This window comes from Mytilus edulis, chromosome 1 (assembly GCF_963676685.1).
Source record: "Mytilus edulis chromosome 1, xbMytEdul2.2, whole genome shotgun sequence".
Lineage (NCBI taxonomy): Eukaryota > Metazoa > Mollusca > Bivalvia > Mytilida > Mytilidae > Mytilus > Mytilus edulis.
Genome location: NC_092344.1, coordinates 73761711 through 73784934, shown reverse-complemented (window position 1 = coordinate 73784934; position 23224 = coordinate 73761711). Strand labels below are relative to the sequence as shown.

Here is a 23224-nt window from a genome sequence, read left to right as displayed (position 1 = left end):
AGGGTTTATTGGTTAATGTTAATTGAGTCCAATTATTATTATTATTATTATTATTATTATTATTATTATTATTATTATTATTATTATTATTATTATTATTATTATTATTATTATTATTATTATCATTATTCTTCTTATTATTATTATTATCATGTTACAAAAGTTCTTCTTCGCAAAGATCTCCTTCAACACATGTATCTATTTTCAATCTTGTTTTAGATGGCCCTTTTATTGTTATTTGCAAAACCAAATCGGTATTGTTATTTGTATAGCCAAATCGGTCCACTACTGGTTTAACTGTTGGAAAACTAAAGTGAATTACAAAAATGCAACTATTAATTGACAACCTAACAAAATTCAAAAACAAAACAGCATACGCTAAGGAAACATTGCAGGTATAAATACTAAAAATATCATAACAAATTGAATTTCAGTGGGAAATTTAAAGTCAATGCCATTTAAAAACTTTTAATTATGTCGCATGATGTTATATTTACCTCGCGTTGAAATTCGTTTGACGTCACATGCTCCTAGAGTATCGATGTGTAGTAAAATAAAATTATCAATAAGCGATAAATGAGTCGGCCTTTATATTTATTAATATAGGCGTGCAGACAGGTAACATAATGGACTGTTTAATTTGTATTACCAGGTAAGAATTTGATTTTGGTTAATCGCACTGTTTCACTAATTTTAATAAGATCAGTTATACCGTTAAAACCAGTTTACGGTATGGAACCTTAGATGACTTTGACGGTCCCAAGAATATGTCCACTGAACGAAGATCTCAGGACAGACGCCCTGACTTTGATCCGCATTATTTTCCTATACAAAGTGGCATAAATACTAGTACAAATTCTGAGCGAGGACACGTTTATACCTGAAATATCTTTTGAAAGACAAAATATTAAAAAAGTAAAATATATACACGATATAAAAGAAAAATTCATTACGGAAAGTCCATATTCAAATGGAAAAATCAAAAGCTCAAACACATCAACCGAATGAATAACAACTGTCATATTCCTGACTTAGTAAAGGCATTTATCAACTATCTCCTAATAATAGACACTGACTACTTGGGCTTCAGATGTAGCCTTTCGAGTTAACATTGTCTACAAAACACAACACAAAAAATTAAAGATCAAGCATTTTACACTTTCAAATATGCATGTCTACTTTTTTGACGTGGTGTCATTCAACATCAGTCCAAACTACAACACAAGTGAACCAGTATTGGGCTATCAAATGAAAACCCTAAAAAAAAATTTTGTCAATTTGCTACATCAGGAAAAGAGTGACCATCCAGCTGTTGATTGCAAGTCAACTTAAAGGCATATGAAAAAGGTTCTTGTACTTACAAAGTTTTAGACATTATAGAACCAATGCATCAATATGTACTGAACTTAATCCTCTGTGCACGTTTGTTTTACATTTATAACATTTGTAACGTATTGTGTCATTTAGTACCGGTTGATAGCAAGCTTACTATTCAAGGTTTTCAGCACAAATACATATATGCCATATGACGTACTGACAAGTTTTCGAAATTTTCGTAGGTAATGCTCTTTAAAGGGGCATTAGATGTCAGATTCATGTTCATTGATTTGGTAAAAATTTCACCGGATTATTACTTTGGTTAACAGTCAATACATAAATGTGGAGCACATGAACAATAAATTTATTTTCTCATGCTTTCTCATTTGTTAATTAAACTTTTCCAGAAGAGTTGTGATATGATTTGGAATATTCAGTTTATTCTGTAAGAATCAATAAATACTATCAACCTTGCAGCGTTCTTTTGTTTACATCGTTCGTTACGGTTTTCCCCTCCGACTTGCGTTGTGCGGGTGACGAAGTTCTAACGACAGGTCACTACATACAAAAAAAACAGTCGGTTAATTAGAGTACGTGACGACATTAATTCAATAAAAAACTATAGAATATGCAAGTCAATAACTTCCAGTTTGAAAGTTATTCTTATACAGGTAAAGAAAATATATACATCTGTATTAATCTGCAAAATTAAATTAAACAAACACAGAAAATTCGTTATTAGAGAATTGTACGTGCTCGACTGTCGGTTCATATTTTCGTTTTTGCATCTATCGTAGTATTTGACCGTTAGCAGTCTTCGGAGGTCATCATTGTGAATTATAAGATGATGTCTAGTCCAAAATAAGCAAACAATGCTGACGACACATTATAAAGAGTTCATGCATTGTATATGTTTCTTTTGGATTTTTTGTAAATTAAATATACGTTTGAGTAAATTATAAATCAAATATGAGAATTTTTATCAAATTAATGAACATGAATCTGACATCTAATGCCCCTTTAAAGAGCATTACCAGCCAAAATTTCGAAAACGTGCCAGTATGTCATATGGCATCAATGTCTTGAGGCTGAAAACCTTAGTGTTTCGAATTGTTATGTAAAACGAACGAGATTTTCCAGAAAATGACTATAGAGTTATTCATATACAGTTAAAATTTACAAACATATGTCACTAATCTAAAACATGAAATCAAAAAGACATAGAAAAATTGTTATCATAGAATCAATGCTTCTCATATCAACACAAAGTGACAAACACTTGGTTGAAGATGTTTTATCTCAGGTATTCCTAAACTTAACCGTACTTTCACTTTCACCATAATTTTCGGAAAACTAATTTGCCTTTTAGTTTAGTTTGTCTTGTTTCAACGAACAAGACGTCGTTTTCCTTTTTAATGAACTGTACAATAGCAAAGCTGTGAACAAAATTAATAGATATTTTTTTAAACAGGCGTAACTGCAGATGTTGTGAGAAATAAACATGAGTTGCATATCATGTCAACCCTGCGGAAGATTAAATAAGGAAGAAACAGCATGTCATTGGTGTATACAGTGCAACGAACTACTGTGTGAAACATGCTACGACTACCATCAAATCTTACGAATTACAAAAGACCACTGTTTTCTTACAATTAATGAATATGATCAGTTGTCACCAATACTTTCTTCGATTTCAATACACTGCAAAACACATAACGAAAAAATTATACAATATTACTGTCGGAACCATAATTATTTCTTCTGTTCTTTATGCAAACAAGAAAACCATTCTGATTGTAGTGACGTTAAACAAGTGGCGGAATTGCCCGGGCAATTAGACAGTGCTCAAAATCTGTCTTTAAGAATAGAAAGTCTATACAAAGAGCTAGAACTCGCCTGTGAAAATCGATCTGAAAATATTAAGACACTTGCAAAACAACGAGAGGATTATATTGCCACTATACAGGAAAAAAAGCAAAATTTACAAAAATTGCTTAACGATCTAGATCTGAAGCTTGGTGTGTTTGAAAGTTATTATTCTGTGAAAACTAAGAAACTGCATGTACAGCTAGAAACTTTAAAACGGGCATATCAACAGATTAAAGAAAGAAAACAAAATATACCCTCCCTTATGAAACTTCAATCAGCAAGCGACATTTACTTTTTCCTAGCAGAAATGAAAATTAAAGAACAACAGGACAAAAATGAAGATGAACTAAAATACGCCTTTTCAAAACTTTCCGATATACAATACAAAGGAAATATTTCATTTAAAATAGATAATCGTAGTATAACAATACTTGATTCCTTTAGGTTCATATCTAAAATCTGCAGTTTTCGAAATCAGGAAATTCTACAATCTGAAGTCGATTCTTCTACAGTCGAAGCGGAAGCTGAAGCGAATTTATTCGATTCAAATCAAGATGATTGTGCTAGTTCGCAGTTGTTAAATCATTTGGAAAAGTTGCAAGCTCTTAAATTGTGTGACACAAGTGAGATATATGAAGACAAAGATACAATTTCGTGTTTAAATGAACGCGTGTGCGTGTTTAAGTTCTGCTTTCGAGTCGACAAAAAGAATCTCAACACTAATATAACATGCGTTGACGTGCTTCCAAATTGTAATGTAGTTTTAGGAGAAGTGTCAGAGCCACGTCTAATGATTTATTCAAAAACAGGAATAAGAAAAAGAGAATACAAACTAAGGCATGACCCAAATTCTATTGTTGTTATTGGTAATTCTATAGCTGTTACTTTAAAACAATCCGTTATTATTCTAAGTGTCAATGACAATGATGACATGACACAAATTAGAAAAATTTCCATGAATGATAACTGTTATGGAATTACCTGTATAGATCAGAACCTGGTAGTGAACTGTACAGTTGATGGATTAAAGTTAGTTACCTTGTCTGGTCATACAACTAACATGCATAAATCCATAACTGGAAAGATAAATATGTGTACAAACAGCAATAAAACATTATTCACAGTCAAACAAGCATCAGATATTGTCATGTGTTTCAATCTAAACACAACCGTAAATTCTTCTATTAGATGTACCAAATTATCAGGAGCAAATGGCATCGCCATGGATCGCGAGGAAAACATTTTTGTGACATGTGATCAATCCCATAGTGTCTACATGCTCCGAAAATCAACATCTCAGTGGTGTACTGTTCTAAACAAAGCACATAATATGTTAAGTCCACGAGGTATTGCCTGTGACTTGCAAAATGACGAATTAATAGTTGTAAATAGTAACGGGAAATCCGTCTGTATCTACAAAATGAAATCATAATAAGCTACGTCATCGTGGTCTTTCTTGCTGATTTTCAAATGTATACGTTACATCGAATTTGCAACAAATAAATATTGAACTGATTTTTTTTTAAATTATATCGTAATCACACACACAAAACGGTATTTTAGTTGAGACATTTTAGTCACGATGGTAACTGTAATATTAACATGATTAATGTTTGACATAATAAATATACGATACATGTGCGATTGGCAAGCTTATAACATTACAAAAATCGTAAGTTAAAATAAATGTGATTCCGTTATAAGTGTGCACGACACATGTGCCTACATAAGCAGTTAGCTATTCACATATGTCCCTGATCCAAATAGTACTACATGTACTTCTAATAATAATAATAATAATTAAAACCCAATTTTTCAGAGAACAAATGAATGTCTTTCAACCAAAAAAACATGTATTTTGATGAAAATATGATAGTTTACTTGAAACTGATTCCAAAATATATGGTTCTATATATTTTAAATCTGGATGAAAGGTCATATGGATAATGCAAGAAGTTCCATGGCTCTATCATTTATAAATATAAAGTTAAAGCAAATCTCAAATCAAGAATGATAAATTTACCTATGACCATGACCTACATGTCAAGGTCATAAAGTAAGAAACTCAAATCAAAATACCCTGGTATTTACTATACCGGTACATGATTGATGAGTTATATCACCATTCATCTAGTGTTTGATATAAGAGGGAAGTCCAATTTAATTTCAACGTACCCATTCAACAAAAACGTATGTGTTTTGACATGTCGCATATAACAATTTAGAAAAATATTATGTTGAATTATTATACGGCTTCTGACAGTAAGTAAAAAAAGCCAAAGGTCAAAAGTAAAATTCAGAGTACGACTTTTAATTCTTTACTTTGACCTCATTTTTCTTTTAATGGACCAAGTATCCAACCCCAAAACACTCTAGGTCATTATCGCGTATGGTTAACCAGTTACAAGTATATAAAACTCATTTCAAATACATAAGGAGGAATAACTCTCATTTGGAGTCTTCAAATCGCATTGGTGAAAATAAAACGTAACATCTTGAGGATATAACGAGCAATTTAAAAATAAAATTGTCATTATCTTTTAAGATTACGAAGGAGATTCCATAACAAGAAAAAGATAAATCTTCTAGACAGAAAAGTAATGGGTTTAACAGGGTCAGTTTCAAAAGCATATTTACTACGTACGATATCATATTCAAAAAATCTGAGCGACATCTTTTCAAACAACTAAGCCGCGCAAGAAAAAAATAACGGAAGAAAAAAAAATAACATTGAAATAGTACTAATAATAAACATAATGAAACACTTAAATTGGCAACAAAACTTTGATATTAAGCCATTGGCAAGTCAAAAACTGAATATACAAAGAGTTAAATATTTGTTTGCTATATAGATAATAACATCATAAAAAGCTGGATAAAACTTGTAATTATAGGATTATATAAATGTCTTAGAGTCTAAGAATCTGCGCGACTATTGTTTTAAGACTATGATATACGTTCGTATTGATGGTGTAAATAAAACAATTTTTTATTCAAAAGGAAAATATTTGGTGTAACCTCTGCCTATCCCGTTCATGCTGATGCACTTTCATTTTACTTAACATGGTTCACTTGTTTTAACCAACCCTTATCAATGGTAAGATCTTTAATATGAAAGAGAGAGACGATACAAAGGAATCGATATAAAATTTTAAGTCCAATAAAGATATTCAAAAGCATCGGTAAATAAAAAATAAACCACGAAAACACAAACCAACTTTACAAAAACAGTCCGCAGAAAACTTCAGGGTGATCAACATCAGGTATACCGTAAGCGGGAATGAACTAAGGAGCACTGGAAGGGTAAGCGATTCGTTTTTCTCAATGCAAGTAAATATACGGTGACAAAAATTGTATTCCGTTAAAGAAAGGCCGAATATCCCAAAGGGATACTCAAACTCATAAGTCGATTTAAAAACTGACAATACAGTCATATGCTGGTAAAAAAAATAACATAAAAACTATAGACTGAAGAACACTAATACCACGTTAATCTCCTCCAAACGTCTTACAAAACATACGAACAGTAAAGCATACCTTTACTCTGTGAAAAAAAAATATTTGAGTCACGGTAATGATAATTATTCATGTTGTTTTGATTTACTTAACTTTAAAAATCGATGATTCAATAAGTTTAAAATATGTATTTTGACATTTAAATTTTCCTGTTAATGTTTATTCTTTTACCTTTCGACATTATTATAATGTTAAAAAAAAACTTTAATAACACAATCAATGCACGCAATAGGTCACCAATACGTTTTATGCTATTTAAACAGGAGATTTAAGTGTATTCTAGTTGGCTAAAAAGCGACAAGCGAAATAGATTACCTTGACATAAGACAAATAATGATGTGACGTAGCATACCTGACATTTTACTTTGTATTTCATTTGTATGGTAAGATTTTAAGCTTACTTATGTTTCACTGATTATACTCATTATGATAATTCATATGAAAATATATATATAACAGTTAACTAAGATATTCATTATGCAATAACCGTATATTTTCAAATTTTACCTATCAACCCCAGTTGATTGGTTAACAACAAGAACAATTTAAAAATGCATGTCAAGGGTAAATATGTTTCAGCTCATATGGAACAGCAGGAAATCAAAATTAGGGATATTTACTTAAAACATTTTAGTTTTAAGGAATAAGGTAACATTTCAAGCACAGAAACTTGGTCTTTCTTCTGTCAATCATTCTGTTCTGTCGTTGTCTATTCTGTTTACGAACTGTATTCTGTCAACGAAATATCGACATTGTTGGAAATGGTGAAACTAACCAGTCGCCATTACTAGAGATAGACCACGCAAGGGGTCTCTAACAATATGATAAGAATATCGTGAAAGGTATCTTTACTGAGATTCGTCATAGGAACGAAATCATCAAGCGTCTAAGTATCTCTTAAATTTAAATTCAGTCTATAACAAAACCAAGCGGTAAGCATGAAGTTTATTACTTTCTCACACAGAAAAATAAGGATGTGTTGATATGTCCTAGAGTAATGCCTAGCTTGTCGCCGATAAGTTGCTTCTTGATGAAATGGAACTTTGTTTACTACTTTTTAAAGTTAGCAAATTTATCTCGACAATGATCATTGTACTGTTATATGGAACAATATTCTACAGAGATTTTATCAATATTTTCAAAAGACTTAAAGAAAATAGTGTCAATGACTTTGTGTCAAAATAATTACAAGGTAATGTGTCAAAGTATCATAACTATATCTTCAAACCGAAAAGAAGATAAAAGTCTACAGTGAAAGCATTTCCTCCCGGCCTTGGTTAATCGTAATCAGTAATCGTAATCAGTTAAAATCGACTAAATTTTGCAATGTAACCATATATTACATGTATTAGAAATCATGCAATTTCTGATTACATGTAATGTTGAAGAGCTATAATTATTTAAAAAAAAAGACCTAACCTGTCATGTAATGGAGTTATTTTAATGTTATATTTAACATTACCATAAAAGTGCGAGGTTTGGCTAGCCTAAAAACCAGGTTCAACCCACCATTTCTTTAGTTTTAGTTTTTTTTCTCTCAATCGATTAATGAATTTCGAATAGCGGATTACTACTGTTGCCTTTATCTAACAAAATAGCCAAACCCATCTAAAGTTAAATTCGCCTGAAGAAGTTGAGACCTTAGTTTCTCGAAAAAATTTTAATTTATAAAATTTAAGCAAGGTTCGTTATAATCATGCCGGTATAGAATTACTGACTACTGAGCTGATGGTACCCTTGAGACAGATCACAGTTCATCAGCAGTGGTATCTGGTGCTTTTAAAATCAATTCAACACACTATAGTTAACAAACGTTTAACGATGTTCAAATCTGTATATATCAACATCTATAAATTTGGTATGTCCAATGATTTTTTTAATTCACTTTCAACAAGGAACTAAAAGATAATGCCATGTTATGACTTGAACATGTAAATACCTGTACATAAGCTAAACAAAATAGTCACTTTCAACACTTGACCTTAGAATTAGAACATACTCACCCCTTCTCGTCCAATGAAAAGTCCGTTTTCCCCTCTAATTTTCATAGTACATGGTTTTCCATGCACTATGAAATTCCTTAAATGAATGACTTTTCATTGTCAGTTATTTATGAAAGTGAATTTTAAATTTTAGTTTCTTGTGTATAATTCGGAGTTTAGTATGACGTCCATTATCACTGTACTATTATGCATATTTTAGGGGCCAGCTGAAGGACACCTACGGGTGCGGGAATTCTCGCTACATTGAAGACCCATTGGTTGCCTTCGGCTGTTGTTTGCTCTATGGTCGGGTGGTTGTCGCTTTGACATATTCACCATTTCCTTTCTCAATTTTATCTTAATAACTGCACTAATGAATTGTACAATCCCTCAGCCCTGAGGCATTTTCCCTGGGAAAAGAGTTGATTAAAAACGAACGACCGGCAAAGATAAAAATAAAATTTTCATACATTTTCTAATGGTACACATATATAGTATAAACAAAAACAATGGGAGTAAGGATGTAGGTAAAATAATATTTATTTATTATATACCTAGCATTTGAAGATTATTTTTTTTTCTTTCAAGAAAACAATGCCAGACTCCTGATATACAACATGTACAAAGCAAAGGATTTTTTTAAAACTTATAAAATTATCAAAAAAAAGTAAGCATTTAATGTTGAATGGTCTGAATTTAAATGCTTATACAGAGAGTTCTATATTAATAAAAAAAAAATCAAATTTTAAAAAGGGGATTTATATAACATTGCCTTTTAAATTAAAAAAATCTCAAGATATATAAGCATTAAATTTTACCTGAAGCAGAAAAAAACAATTTTTCCATTCGTCCTTACAAACTATGCCAGTGCTATTTCATTCCATCCATTGAAATGATGATTACCTATGCTTTACATTTTGTGCATTATAAAAAGTGAACTCTTATTTAGGTTTGAATATTACAATGGGAAAGACTAATTTTGTAAGGTCACTCGAAAGAGTGAATATGTTCTAAATTGGTCAGACAATACTTGGTCATGTTTTATGAAGATTTAAGCCCTCGGCTTAGACTTGGGCTTAAATCTTCATAAAACATGACCGGCTTCGCCTTGGGCTCAAATCTTCATAAAACATGACCAAATATTATCTAACCTATAAATAGTGCTAGCAACCTAAATCTCGTTTGTTTAATAAATTCTTAACAGAGAACACTATTTCCTCAAAGTGCAACCACCCTGTTAAGGATAAAAATCTTTATTTGTATTCGCCCTAATTAGTTCAATGATGTAAAACAGATCGTTCATATACCCAATAGATGATGATAATGTTGAAAATAAAATTGACCATAATATTTTGGCAACAGATTCTCTTGAAAATAAAATTGACCATAATATTTTGGCAACAGATTCTCTTCAAAAAAGATTCTCTTGAAAATAAAATTGACTATAATATTTTAGCAACATATTCTCTTAAAAAAATATATTAGTTTACTGTTACACTTTTCTAAAAAAAATATAATCTTTTGTTTTATTTGGTCTTTTGTAATTCTCTCCTTCTTTCAGTATTATTTGCATTTATTCCACTAACTTCCTGGAAGTTAACTTAGTGTCTTTTCCATGACAGTTGTTTCCATTCGTTTGATGTGTTTGCGCTTTCGCTCTTGTCATTTCATAAGGGACTTTTCAGTTTGAATTTTTCGTTGCAGTTCAGTATTTGTGTTATTTTACTTTTTCCAAACCTTACATATATTTTTCTAATGACTTATGAAGGATATTTACGTGTCTCAGTATATAAGAATAAAAGATGATTAATATGTTTTTTCACACATTGTTCTCAATAAAATGGAATTTGATCAGACCAACTATTAGAAGTTTGACTAGAGATAAAACCAGGTTTAATCCACAATTTTCTACATAAAGGAATGTGTGTACCAAGTCAGGAGTATGAAAGCTGTTTTTTCTTTCGTTTTATGTGTTTGAGCTTTTGATTTTGTCCTTTAATAAGGAAATTTCCGATTCTAATATTTTTGAGTTTGGTATTTTTGGTATTTTTGTTATTTTCCTTTCCATACATACTTTTAAAAATATACAATATGCAATTGTTGTTATATGCTCATAAGTAGCATGCACTTTTCATATGTAAAATTCAAATCTAAAACTGCAATTTGGACAATGTAAGGCATGCTGGGAAGTGTGGATCTATCATTTTTATCTTTTCCATCTTTTTTCGACATTATGGACTTTACTGGATGTTATTATAATCAGAGTCTGAGTAGCTTTAAATTGTGTCTAAAGAAAGTTTTTATCATCAGTCATTGATTTCTACTTTTTTCGAAATAAAGCCTTATCTAATTGTTCTGTTATAGTCCAGTCAAACTAAGATTTATAGCATTAAGCCCTTAATATACACAGAAAAAAAGTCCCATAAAATCTAATTTGAGGAAAACTCAAAATAGCATTTTTAATTTCCTATGGAAATTAACATTGGCAAGGGATATAATTCCGCAAAAAATAGTCTTTTTGGGTCAGTTTTTGGTTGTTTTTCTTCTAATTTATGTAACGTATGATACTTTGATGGGGTTATAAGTTCGTATTTGACTAAATTATATAATCTTCTGCTAATGAAATGTACAAAACGGAAGTGCTATGTGTAGTTTAATTTTTTTTGTGCATTTTTCATTAAAGAAATTGCAAATTTGTGGCTTTGTGACAGTTTTGAAAAAATAATGTGAAAATGTGGTATTGTTTATATCTGTATATTATATTTTTTCAGCATCTTACTTGTTTAAAGAAACTTTAAACCACACAAAGAAGAATACATGCTTAATTATTTTTATTGAATCTGAGATTCTTTACCTTGATATGTTGAAAAATTCAATAAATGGTCAACTAATGAATTACGAAATCTAGATTTAGCATAATAAAAGATATGAAAACACCTTTAGAGTTGTTTGTTATACTCGAAAGACGGATTAAAAATCAAGAATCAATACATTCTGATGAATAGAAGCGGTAAAGTTATAACTTTGTTTCAATTTTTATGGATATTTCGGCCTTTTTTGCAGAGTTATATCCCTTTTCAATGCAAATCTCCATAGGAATTGTAAATGGTGATTTTTTTTCAGTCTTCCTTAAGTAAGATTGTATGGGACTTTTTTCTGTGTATATTTGGTGTATAATGCTAAAGATTAAAACTTTAAAATCCTCTGTTGCAATTACTTTAAGGTTAGGGTCAAATTTATGCTAGATTTACTGGACTATTAACCTCTAACGTAAAAATGGTGCATTTGGAGGGGTAAAGAATCATTATTAATCCTTTATAGATAAGTGTAGACAGCCATTCCTTAACGCAAGTTTTGTAGTGGATGACTTTTCGTTATACGTTGTCCTTATGACAACTGTGGAAAAATAATCAGACAATTTGGTGTTGTTATAATTACTCAATGATTAAGAGATTTCTGCATTTCGTTATCTTGTTTTTCAAGTTATAAACATAAACACATTGTGTACCCGCACATTTTATTTTGCAGGTTACATAGGAATATGAACGAAGCTATTGTATTCCAATAGCAGCAAACAAGATGAACAAGATGAACAACAAATTATGTCAACCATGTGAACGACAGGAGAAGAAGGAACCCGTAACGCATTGGTGTATAGAGTGCAATGAAAGATTGTGTGAATCATGTTTCAAGTACCACAAAATCCTCAAGATAACAAAGGATCATTGCTTTTTATCATCTAATGAATACTTTTCTGTTGCTCAAGTAATTAAATCCATACCACTTTTCTGCAAGACCCATGAAAATAAGCCTGTACTTTACTTCTGTTCATCTCATGAAGTGCCATGTTGCATTATATGCAAAGATTCAGACCACAACTTATGTAGTGACATCGAACGGATTGCAGAGTTAGTTCAAAAACCAGAATATGAAAAACAATCACACGATATAGTTTCTAACATCGATAAAGCTACAGAAACTTTAGAAAAAATCAGTAAAGACCGATCAGAAAATCTTGAACAAATTGATTATCAATATGAACAATGTAAAATACATGTAGAAGACAAAAGACAACATTTACAGAAATTACTGGTTGATCTAGACAATACATTTCAGAAGTTCGAAAGTGAATATCAAATTAAAAGGCTTGTAGTTCAAAATCAGATAGAAAGTTTCAGCTCTAGACTAGGATTTATGAAAGACAGACAATACATTATGCAAACGTTGCAAAAATTCAAACAAGCGAGTCCCGAGCAATTTTTTCTTGCAGAAAGGGTCATTCAGGAAAAAAATGTTGAAGATGCGAGTAATTTACGAGAGTCGGTAAAAGAATTATCGACATTGCAGTGCAAATATTCAATTTTATTTAAACCCGATGAACGAAATGAAAACATATTGATGATCGATACGGTATCTTTCAAATCCTTACCTTGCAATATTGAGAGTTGTGATTTTAGCATGTATGATCAAGATTCTTCAACTGTCGAAGACGAAGAAGATCTTCGTTTACAGGCTTCCTCGGGATCACATAACAAAACGTCATCTTCCGAACATACCGACTCCGTCGTTTCAAAAGCTAATGCAATAAAAACAAGATCATTGTGTTCTTCTAGATGGAAAAGTGAAGCCTGCCTATTAGGTCTAGGAAACTCCCAGCCAAATATAGAATCAATTCCTAGAATAAGCACTACCAATCAAAACAAAATACCTTCATTAAAATACAAATCACATTTTCATATCAAAAAGAAAAATCCAAACATTGATATACGTTGTGTACAGGTATTCGGTGATGGCAATATAGTAATCGCCGAAAGATCGCAACCTCGGCTTTTGACTTTTAATATAAATGGTAATCAATTAGGGGAGTTATCTCTTCAGCAGACGCCGGAAGATATGGCAATCATTCTCGACAACAAAATTGCTGTTACAATGAAGAAAACAGTTTTATTCATTGACGTCACGAATCTCGAAGGAATGAAAATAGCAAAAGAGATAACACTTCAAAAACATTGCCATGGTGTAGCTTTTATGAATCAAAGAATTTTAGTAAACTGTCTGAACGGTGATCTAGTCGTAATGTCATTAGATGGGTCAGTTGTAAAGAAACATTCATATAATTCAGGAGTATGGTATATTACAGGGAAAGATGGAGTCGTGTTAAGTGTTAAACGGAATTCGGAAATCGTTAACTTTTTCAATGTGTCTACTACAAGATGGTCTAATTCACGTTGTCCAGGGTTATATGGAGCGAACGGCATTGTAACAGATACAATGGGAAACATTTTCATAACATGTGATTATTCGAATAAAGTGTACATATACCACAGACGACAGGCTCAATGGAAGACTGTTCTAGGTGCAGAGAGCAAAATTGATTATCCTCGTGGCATTGCCTACGACGCACTTACAAACTACATTGCAGTTATCAATAATGCTGGAAAATCGATTTATATCTTCAAAATGATATAAATCATCACAGACTTATTTATGATGATACAGTTTCAGTAATAAAATGTAAAAAAAAGATAACTTGACCGTTTATCTTCTTTGTCTGGTTTGTAAATTATGAACTTTCTTAAAAACCGGTACAAACCCAAGAAGACAATCAAAATTGAATTTCGACAAAGGACAGTCAACGCAATAACAAATAAATACCGACGGAAACCCACAAAATTATTTTAAAAATATCGAGCACAAATTAACTTCCTAAAGTCGGTAGTGCAAGTTTGTGATTCTAGTGGTAATCAGTCATGCAACACTGGACTATTTCATTACAGAGAAATAGTTGCTAATTTGCATTCGGTGTAAAAAAAAATTGAAAACAACACGTTTAATAATTTCATGCGTCCGGAGCGCTTTTCTGAATTTACCTTCATCAGGTACGCTCAAAGCCAAACATTTGAAGTCCGAGGGATGTATAAGTAACGAAACAGTTGAAGAGCTATATGACAAAAATACCTAAAACAAATTCATCTAAAGTCAACTTTGCCTGAGGGAGACGAAACCTTAGTTTCTTTATCATTTCAAAATTTATAAACGGACAATTTTAGAAAGGTTTGTTAAGATATATAAAAGACCCCAACGAAACAGGGATGATTTTATATGCAACGATAGGGACCGGTACTGAGCATTACCTGATCTGACCTTGTTGTTCGTCGTGTAATTCATGCTACGTAAAATTTAAGTGATAAGTCGCATTCGGTAATCAACAATTTGAACATGTACGTGGTCATCTGTCTACTATATTCAAACGAGAAAGAAACGGCTCTGAGTAATACTAAAAAACTAAACTAAAAGCATTAATTGATAGCAGAGAATAACCAACGATAACCTCATGATTCCACACTCAGATTTTGGAACAGGAAAATACAGAATGTAATGAGTTTAGATATGTCTGAAATCTGAACATTGTTACTCCCCCCACAATACATAAACTATTAAAGTTGTTCTAAAGGGTTTTTGGCTGATCAGATCGATAATAAGCATTAAAGATAAACAAAAGAAAAATGACGCAAAGAACCGATCTCTAAATCGATTACAACCTTTTTGTTTTAGTTTACTTATTTGATATAAAAGATATCCGTGACAAGTCCAATAAAGAACGTTTGTCCTTGGCAAAACATGAAATTACGAAAAGCCTATAATCAATTCCAAACAAAAACAAACTTATTATAAAGCAACATAAACCCTGATAAAAACTTAACCTTTAGACCAATTTTTCGATTTATTGGCATGATTATGTCTCTGGATTATGTTCATGTAGGGTTTTTTTTCTGATAACGACCAAAGAAGGATAACTCTGAAATGACAATACCGTTACAAGACTATCGAAACACAAATTACATTGCATTGACTTCAATCGTTATAATAATTATCGTATTCCGAAAGAAAAAAAAATTGCGGTCACCCCGGATAAAAATATAAATGTCGCCGGTGTTTTAATTGCTTTAACTCTTCACGAACTTAAAAAACGTGAAGCACACAGGTTCACGAGAATACATTTATTCATTCATATCGACTCCGACACGATTTTATTAATATCTATATAGACTCAAAGCTTCTTACCAGTGGTAGTTCCAGGAAAAAATGTGCATGAACTGTTGATTGTGTCTTTTTTTAACTTTAAATTACACTAGATTTTCCAAAGAAACATTGTACATATGAGGTTTTTTTTTAAATGACCGAGCCATCAGTATACAGTTGTGGAATCAGAAATATTCAAAAGAAAAGGGAGAATACTGACTGCTTAAAAGGGGGCCGCTCCAGGCATGCTGCATGGATTCGATTCCCTACATAACATTCAATTATATATTTTTTCTACAAAAGAGGGCGGGCACCCTGGCCCCACCCCTAAATCGCCTCTGATCGATTGATGAAGATCAAAAAAGACCGGGAAATAAAAAATGAAAAAAGAACAAACGACGAAACACAATGTTCTTTAACAAATTGGCTACGCTGATAGAAGTTTCAACGACAAACTAAGACATATTTAAACATAAAAATTCTAAATTATTAAAAATGTTGACTACCTGTTTTCTGGTGTTTCTGAAAAGTGAAAATCAATAGTGAGTTCTACTTTTAAATTGAAATTTTTATCCAATATAAATTACTGTACTGCTTGACCAATAAAAAACGTGTTTAATTTAATTTAGAAAGCAGAGCAACTAAACCTTGACCAGATATGTGCTCACTGTTAAATGAAGTGAGACCAATTGTCCATTTACCAGTTCACTAAATTGTTTTTCTGATTCTTCATTAATTAATCATTTTTAATCAAAAATTTACAGATCTTTAGGGGAAACAAGTGACAAATTAAACAAGCGCCCAAATAAAACAGCTTACAAAATATGGTTCACCAAGAGAGAAAACAAAGACAGGCTGTACAGTGGTTGTCTTTTGTTACATTTTAATGTTTTTTGTCATTGACGGAATGTGGTACTAGTGGCAAATCTACTAAATTTATTTGCAATTTTTAGAGACTCGGGAGGATTGAAAGCTTAAAATTAGTTGTGACTAAGAAAGATAACGGGAAATCACCAGTGGTATCTCAATGCTATTTGGTGTGCGGTTGTATTAGCATTTGCACATCTCATTTCTTTTTGACTATTATACTGAGAACTACAGCATATAAAGATTATTTACAATCAGGCGACCCATTTCGGAGTTGGTACATGTATTCCTGTAATGTACGTCAGCATTAACTTTTGAAAAAAATATTATGAATAACTGTTATGAAACTGCTATCAAAAAGATTTAAACCAAAATTTGTGTGAATGTTCCTTTTTCTAAACTTGTTCAAGAATCGTATTCCACACTTTAAAAATGGAATTCACGAGGATCCAGAATCCTCCTAGTAAACATTGAAATTCCAATATCAAGATTTTTACTAGCTAGTAGGATCTAGGATTATACTAGATGAATACTAAAAAAGACACACATACACCCACACTAATTAAACCAAAAAATTACTTTACAATGAAATAAACTTTATTAAAAAAAAAAGAAAGAAGAAAGAATATTTATCAGGCGGTCATAATAATGTGTACCTTAAGTTTTATTCGACCAAATATAAACTTCGATTTTATAACTTCTAAATATACCGGTTGAATTCGACAATCTTAGCTAAGCGTTTTCATGATACGAATTAATGCAATTAAGCAAATTATATGACTTCCATGCAAAATTTGATAGAAACGTAAAATTTCTTATATTGTTTTCAACAGCAATATTCGAACCTGAACATGCGTATGTGGAATAACATTTTATTTAAATGTTATTTTAAAGAATTTAAAAAAAGTTAATGTGTTTTTTTTCTTCTTCCAGATTTGGTTGTACCAAAATATTGATAATCCGGGATTTTATAGTAATTTATTCTATTTCCTACTTATCAGATGTATTAGTATACTGAAAACATAATTCCATTACAACCAAAATGTCAAAATAGTTTTCAGTTATATCCAAGATCTTACCAAACATTTAGTGCATTACAGAACACTTCTAGTCAGTGACAATCCTGATTTTCAAATTTCTATTCGTAGATATTTGAATTCAGGGTTGCACTTGGTCCTATTGAATTTCGAGTTGTACTGAAACATATGTGATATTCCCCACATTGCTCTTTTAATCTCTTTCGTCTTTTGTATTCTGAAATCGAAAGTTAAATTCATAAACAACCGTGATTTGTTTTACATTAGAACATACGGGTCAAACTGCCGGCAGTTGTTTGTGTTTTTTTTTTTGGCAATTTAAATAGAGAAAATCTGACAGGTTTTAAACGAGTATATTCATTTATATACCATGCCAAGATCTACAAGTCTTTATTAGATTCAAATTATTCGATGTCTATTTTTTTAAGATGCATTTTTTTGTTTGACTAATATACCGAAAATTACAAGAGCTAATTAGCGGAACTGTTACTTGCAATAATAATCATTCTGATACATACAGCTTGTTTTTCATTTTTTAATTTGTTTTATCATTTTTTGTTGTTTTTTTTAATTTCTGAGGGGGGGGGGGGTCCCGGCCTTCCCGTGAAAATAAAGTGTCCGTTCCCGCATTATGATTTAATTGATATTGTATTCCGAATTCTCAACGGTTGAATTAATTTGGTATTCCCGAATTCCCGAAATAAGTTGGTTCGATTCCAGCCATTCCCAAATAGGTTCTTCCGCCTCTCTTCAATAGAAAATATAGGCAAAATGTATAAATACTATATAGTACAAAATTCATAATACCTTGAACAACATAAAAAGAGAATTTTCTCTGATAAAGGGTATTTTTAAAATGTTTCATGTGAATAGTTAATGTCACGTACAGTAATGCCTAATTATAATTGTAAGACGGAGATATAGTACGGCTGAAGTTAAGACCGCTTAAATGTAATTGATGGATTCATTTAAATGAGATAATGAATGGGGTTCTTTATTTTTCTGTTCTTTATTTTTAAGACGTACAAAACTTATTTTTTAAAATAACTCTTCAGTATTCTGTAAAAAATAAAATTCTTAAGAATGTTAAGTTCTGTAGATCCTCGAGTGTAGATCTAGTATTAAGTCTATTAAAAACGGATAATTTCTTCCTGTATACATTCGTCATTTTTTTAATCAGTATTGTATCACCTTAGTTTTTTATTTTCCTCCGTTATTCTCTATTTCTAATTTTTTTGTTTGCTCATTTTTTTCATTATTCAATGTATCAAGGATTTGTATTTCACTATACTACAAGCCCCCCTTAAATTTAAATGTGCCGGACAAAGGAAGCTCAAGGCTTTTTTTCAGTTCAGGCGTTATGCGAAAGTCATCCGAAAAAAATAATAGATGACAAAACTTGATACAGTAAGGTCTATTGATAAATATTACACAACTGTCTGACTAATCATATGCGTAAAAATATCGACTGACTTGTACTGTCTAGAAATTCCTCGTCAAATTATCGCGTGAATATACGATAATGTAAGATAGGTCACGTGAGAGCCTCTTAAAGAGGCAAAATGGCGGTCGTTCAACCAGTGACAATGCCGAATGGGGATATTCAAGATCTACCAAATACACCGCCTAGACATGACGCATATGACATAGCTAATTTATTAGACCAGGTAGAAATAACAAATAAACCCATTGTCCGCTCAAATATTGAAATATACATGACATGAATGTTGAATTTATTGTAATTTTCTCACGACATCAGCCATAATTTGGTTTCCATTTGTTGACAAGTAAAAACATTTTTGTTTTGCTAATGTGCATGAGACGTAGTTGAAAGTAGAAAATGTGGTCAGAGGTACATTTACAAGACTTGAAATACACAAGTCATTCAACTTAAATCTGCGATAAATACCCAGATATGTTATTGCTGCCTTTTCAGTCATGTCTGTCAACCTAGCCAATATTTTTTTAACTTTAAAGGCTGTCACATCATAATGATTGTACCTATTAACACCTTGATTAACTGTTAAAAGTTCATTCAGATAAAATATAACGTTTTTGTCCGTTAATTACCAGCTATGCAAATGCTGATGTACAGAACATAACTCAAAGACGAAGGAAGCGTTGTATGTAGCAAGTGCATAGAAGCTGTCTAGTAAAATTGGTCAAGAGATTTTTTGATAAAATATTTTAAGTTAATTTATCAATCTCATCATTTGAGATGACATTTTGCACTCACATGACTTAACGGCACCTATCACTTAGTTGCTTTGTTCTTTAAAGACCAAATCAACTGTCTTGTCTCAATGTCTGATTTGGATTTGTTGATCATAAATTAGTTACATGTGAGGCAGGTGATACCTTATGGTATCAGGTCCGTTCACACTGAGTTTGTTCGCCTGAAGAGTCTGTTCTTTTGAATTTTTCCTCTCTACTAGTACTTTAATCAAATAAATATTAATATTATGGACAGTAGAGTTGGGGATCTCCATGACCTGTTTTATGATGGCAGGCGTTAAAATATCTCTCCGCAACTGTCAAGAGATCCCTGCCACCGTCAAAAGATCCCTGCCATCATTAAATAAAGATCACTAGTCACTTTAACAGGTAAATCGACACACCTGACAGGAGAACAAGATAGACTACTGATTGCACGATTTAATTACATTTAAAGGAAATTGAAATTTAGATTAAAAAAATAAATGTTTTTAATCCAGTTATAAAGAAGAAGTTTTCAAGTGGAACGCTATAAGTTATTTGGTTCGCTACTGACCCCCTACGGATCCATAGAGGGTTAGTAAAATCCATAGGGGGTGAGGCCGGAGGCCGAGTCCCCTATAGATTTTATACAACCTCTATGGATCCGTATGGGGTAAGTAGTTAACTGAATAACGAATTTATCGCAAGCTGGACTTTTTCTGCTGCGTATTGTTGAAAAATAAAAGATGAAACAAAACAACATTAATAGATGAAGTCACCATTAACGCGTCATGAACCCCCTATGAAATGAAAAGCCCCCTACGGTCTCATAGGGGCTTGTGACGGCGTTAAACCAATCACAACGTGATCATTTACCCGCGGTGCGATAAATGCTAATATTGACGACTTACGCAATCAGCATTCCCCTTTTTAAACGCACAGCAATTAGCAATAATATTTAATATCTTTAGAAGTTTTAAAGTAAATACATGTACATGTACATGAATATTTACTGCAAATTGATAATATCTGAAGAAATTTCTTATTGTCAGGGCTCACACTACTTCAGAATTATAGAGAGAAGTGACTTCTTTTTTTGAAATTGATAGGGAGAAGTGGTGAGATTTGAAAGAGATTTGAAAGAGAAGTGCTCTTTCGTGCAGTGCGCTACACTGTTTGGATTTTACTATAGTATAAAGGGTCATATGTAAATAATGTTCTTTTTATATTATTCAATTCATATCTGATTATACAATAAAAGTAACATTTCAAATTAAAAGTTGTTTAAGTTTTACTAAGGTTCTTGTGAGAACTGCCAACTAAATATTTAATATCTACTCTAGCACTAAAAAAAATATTTTTTTATTTTAAAAAATGTAAAGAAATTATAATATATCAATTACAATTTAATTCAAATCTATCTTGTGTATGAAATTCAGTGTTTCTCATAAAAAAATATAAAAGTTATTAAGCTGGGCCATAATATAATTAATAGTCTCAGAGTTAAGCAACTTTGAAACAATCAATAAAAAATATAGGGAATAATATAGTCACCAATCAATTAGATGTAACCAAAAGTCTCTTAATGCTTGTGGAATACGAAATTTTTCCCTTTGGGATCAATATTCTTCTGTCAGCTGTTCCATCCGTGCGTCTGTAGTAATTATTGTCAAAGTACGGATTTTGCTCATAGCTGGTCCGGTTCAGATCCGTAGTTTAGAAATCGGTCAATGGCGGACGAATGCAAGAAAATTTACAAAATAAACGATGTTTGACAAGTTATTTGGAAAGGAACATGACGTTTATAATGCACAGGGTTGGCAAAAACCTGGGTTTTATGAGTATTGCCCAGCCCAGTGGAAAATACTGGGAAAACCCAGGTTTTACTGGGTTTTAGTGGGTAATACTGGGCAATACTGGGTAATATAAAAAACTGGTCTGATTTTTATAGAGGATTCAATGATCAAACACAAATGTAATACATTAAAGATAATTATAACCTATTTTGTTTGTTTGGATTGGTAAAACTGTAAATATAAAGCATAAAAAAAATCTTTTTTCTTCAAATAAATATGACTCCTATTCAGAATCAACAATCACATGTAAGAAAAATTACATTTACATATTGTACATACATGTACATGTATATATGTACTGTCACTAATTAATAAGTTATTGTTCAGATTAGAATGCAGATTAGTTTATGTAACAATTATCAACCCATTCAATTCTATAAGTGTTAATGGCATGATCCCTTAGGGTGTTTATTTAGCATTACATGAGTGTATAACATTTAAAATTAGCAAAAATGCATATTTGTCAAAGTTTGGATTATTGAAGTTGAAACAATGCTTAGTAATTAACAAGATATCCTCCTATGTAAATATGAATGTGAAAATCTTGTATTCTGCCTACATAGAAGAAAATTTTTCTAGAAATGACTGTCAATGGTTATCTGTATAAGAAGTATATATTTAGCTGTTTAGCTGTAATTCTATGAAACTAGACCAATTCTTTACTATTTTGTGTTAAAATAAGCTTAAAAAATCATATTGCCCATTTCTGGGAGTATTGCCCAGCCCGGGAAAACCCGGGTTTTCCCACCCGGGAATTCCCGGGCGGGTAAAACTTTGCCAACCCTGAAAATGGATTAAACATTTACTGGAGGCAACTTTTATCACGTTTAAATGAAGTAACAAACTTATTTTGCCGCCGAAATTTAGGTTGATGTATGTTTTTGAGTAACAAGCACCGGAACTTGCGGAAACGCATGAAGTGATAAAAAGTTGTACTTTTATCAAATAACCTGCTACACACTGCAAAGACAATGCTTCAACCTCTTTTCTTAAGATAATGAATCGTTTATGTCTAAATTTCTTTAATTATCAATAAAAAATTGATGTCTCATCAACTTGGTAAAAATTGAAAATGTCCGATGACGGAAGCGACTGAAAGCGAGTATCGTCAAGAACAGGGCGACTTGTTTTCGCTTTTGGGGGTTGGGGAAAGCGAAGTGACGGTCGGGAAAGCGACTTCTTCGTCCAAGTCGCCTGGTAGCGTGAGCCCTGATTGTAATTCCGAATTCATTCTGTTGTTTTCAATTATTTTCATACATCTGGTCTTCCGGCTTTGAATCAGAATCGAAAGATGAATGTTGAAAATTGCGATCCCATAATATATTGAATAAGATGAGCAGCGCACATCTAGTTGGGTTCGAGTGCCAATGAGACAACTCTCCATCAAAGTTGTTTCATTGGCACTCATACCACATCTACTTATATCTATATGATGAAATGTTTTAAATTCTCTATAGTCATGATAGTATAAGCTGTCAGGTTTGTTCAATTTTGTCAAAATAAGCTAAAAACAGCACAAATGTATAATTGGCCTACAAACCAAAAATTCCACCTCATTTGA

At 31.8% G+C, this 23224-nt stretch overlaps 3 protein-coding genes across 6 annotated transcripts in view; all 3 read left to right on the top strand.

Annotated features, from left to right (window-relative positions):
• The first annotated feature begins 554 nt into the window (after positions 1-554).
• LOC139489758 (uncharacterized) lies at positions 555-4689 on the top strand. The gene is made up of 2 exons (XM_071276541.1): positions 555-652; positions 2789-4689. Exon 2 carries the CDS (start codon positions 2819-2821, stop codon positions 4616-4618), a length of 1800 nt encoding a protein of 599 aa, XP_071132642.1. The 5' UTR covers positions 555-652; positions 2789-2818; the 3' UTR covers positions 4619-4689.
• A 2290-nt stretch (positions 4690-6979) lies between these two features.
• Positions 6980-14208, top strand: LOC139489746 (uncharacterized). 2 transcript variants are annotated; one of them, XM_071276518.1, is made up of 2 exons: positions 6980-7085; positions 12213-14208. In XM_071276518.1, exon 2 carries the CDS (start codon positions 12264-12266, stop codon positions 14151-14153), a length of 1890 nt encoding a protein of 629 aa, XP_071132619.1. In that variant the 5' UTR covers positions 6980-7085; positions 12213-12263; the 3' UTR covers positions 14154-14208. The 2 variants fall into 2 exon arrangements, with proteins under 2 accessions (XP_071132619.1, XP_071132626.1); XM_071276525.1 differs by lacking the exon at positions 6980-7085 and adding an exon at positions 7271-7350 and having other exon boundaries at positions 12213-14191.
• A 4917-nt stretch (positions 14209-19125) lies between these two features.
• LOC139489730 (serine/threonine-protein kinase B-raf-like) overlaps positions 19126-23224 on the top strand; it is a 38179-nt gene continuing 34080 nt past the window's right edge. For all 3 annotated transcript variants that reach the window (XM_071276505.1, XM_071276497.1, XM_071276488.1), the window contains exon 1: positions 19126-19278. In XM_071276505.1, the coding sequence (XP_071132606.1) occupies positions 19174-19278 (105 nt within the window). In that variant the 5' untranslated portion in view covers positions 19126-19173. The remainder of the gene's footprint in view (positions 19279-23224) is intronic.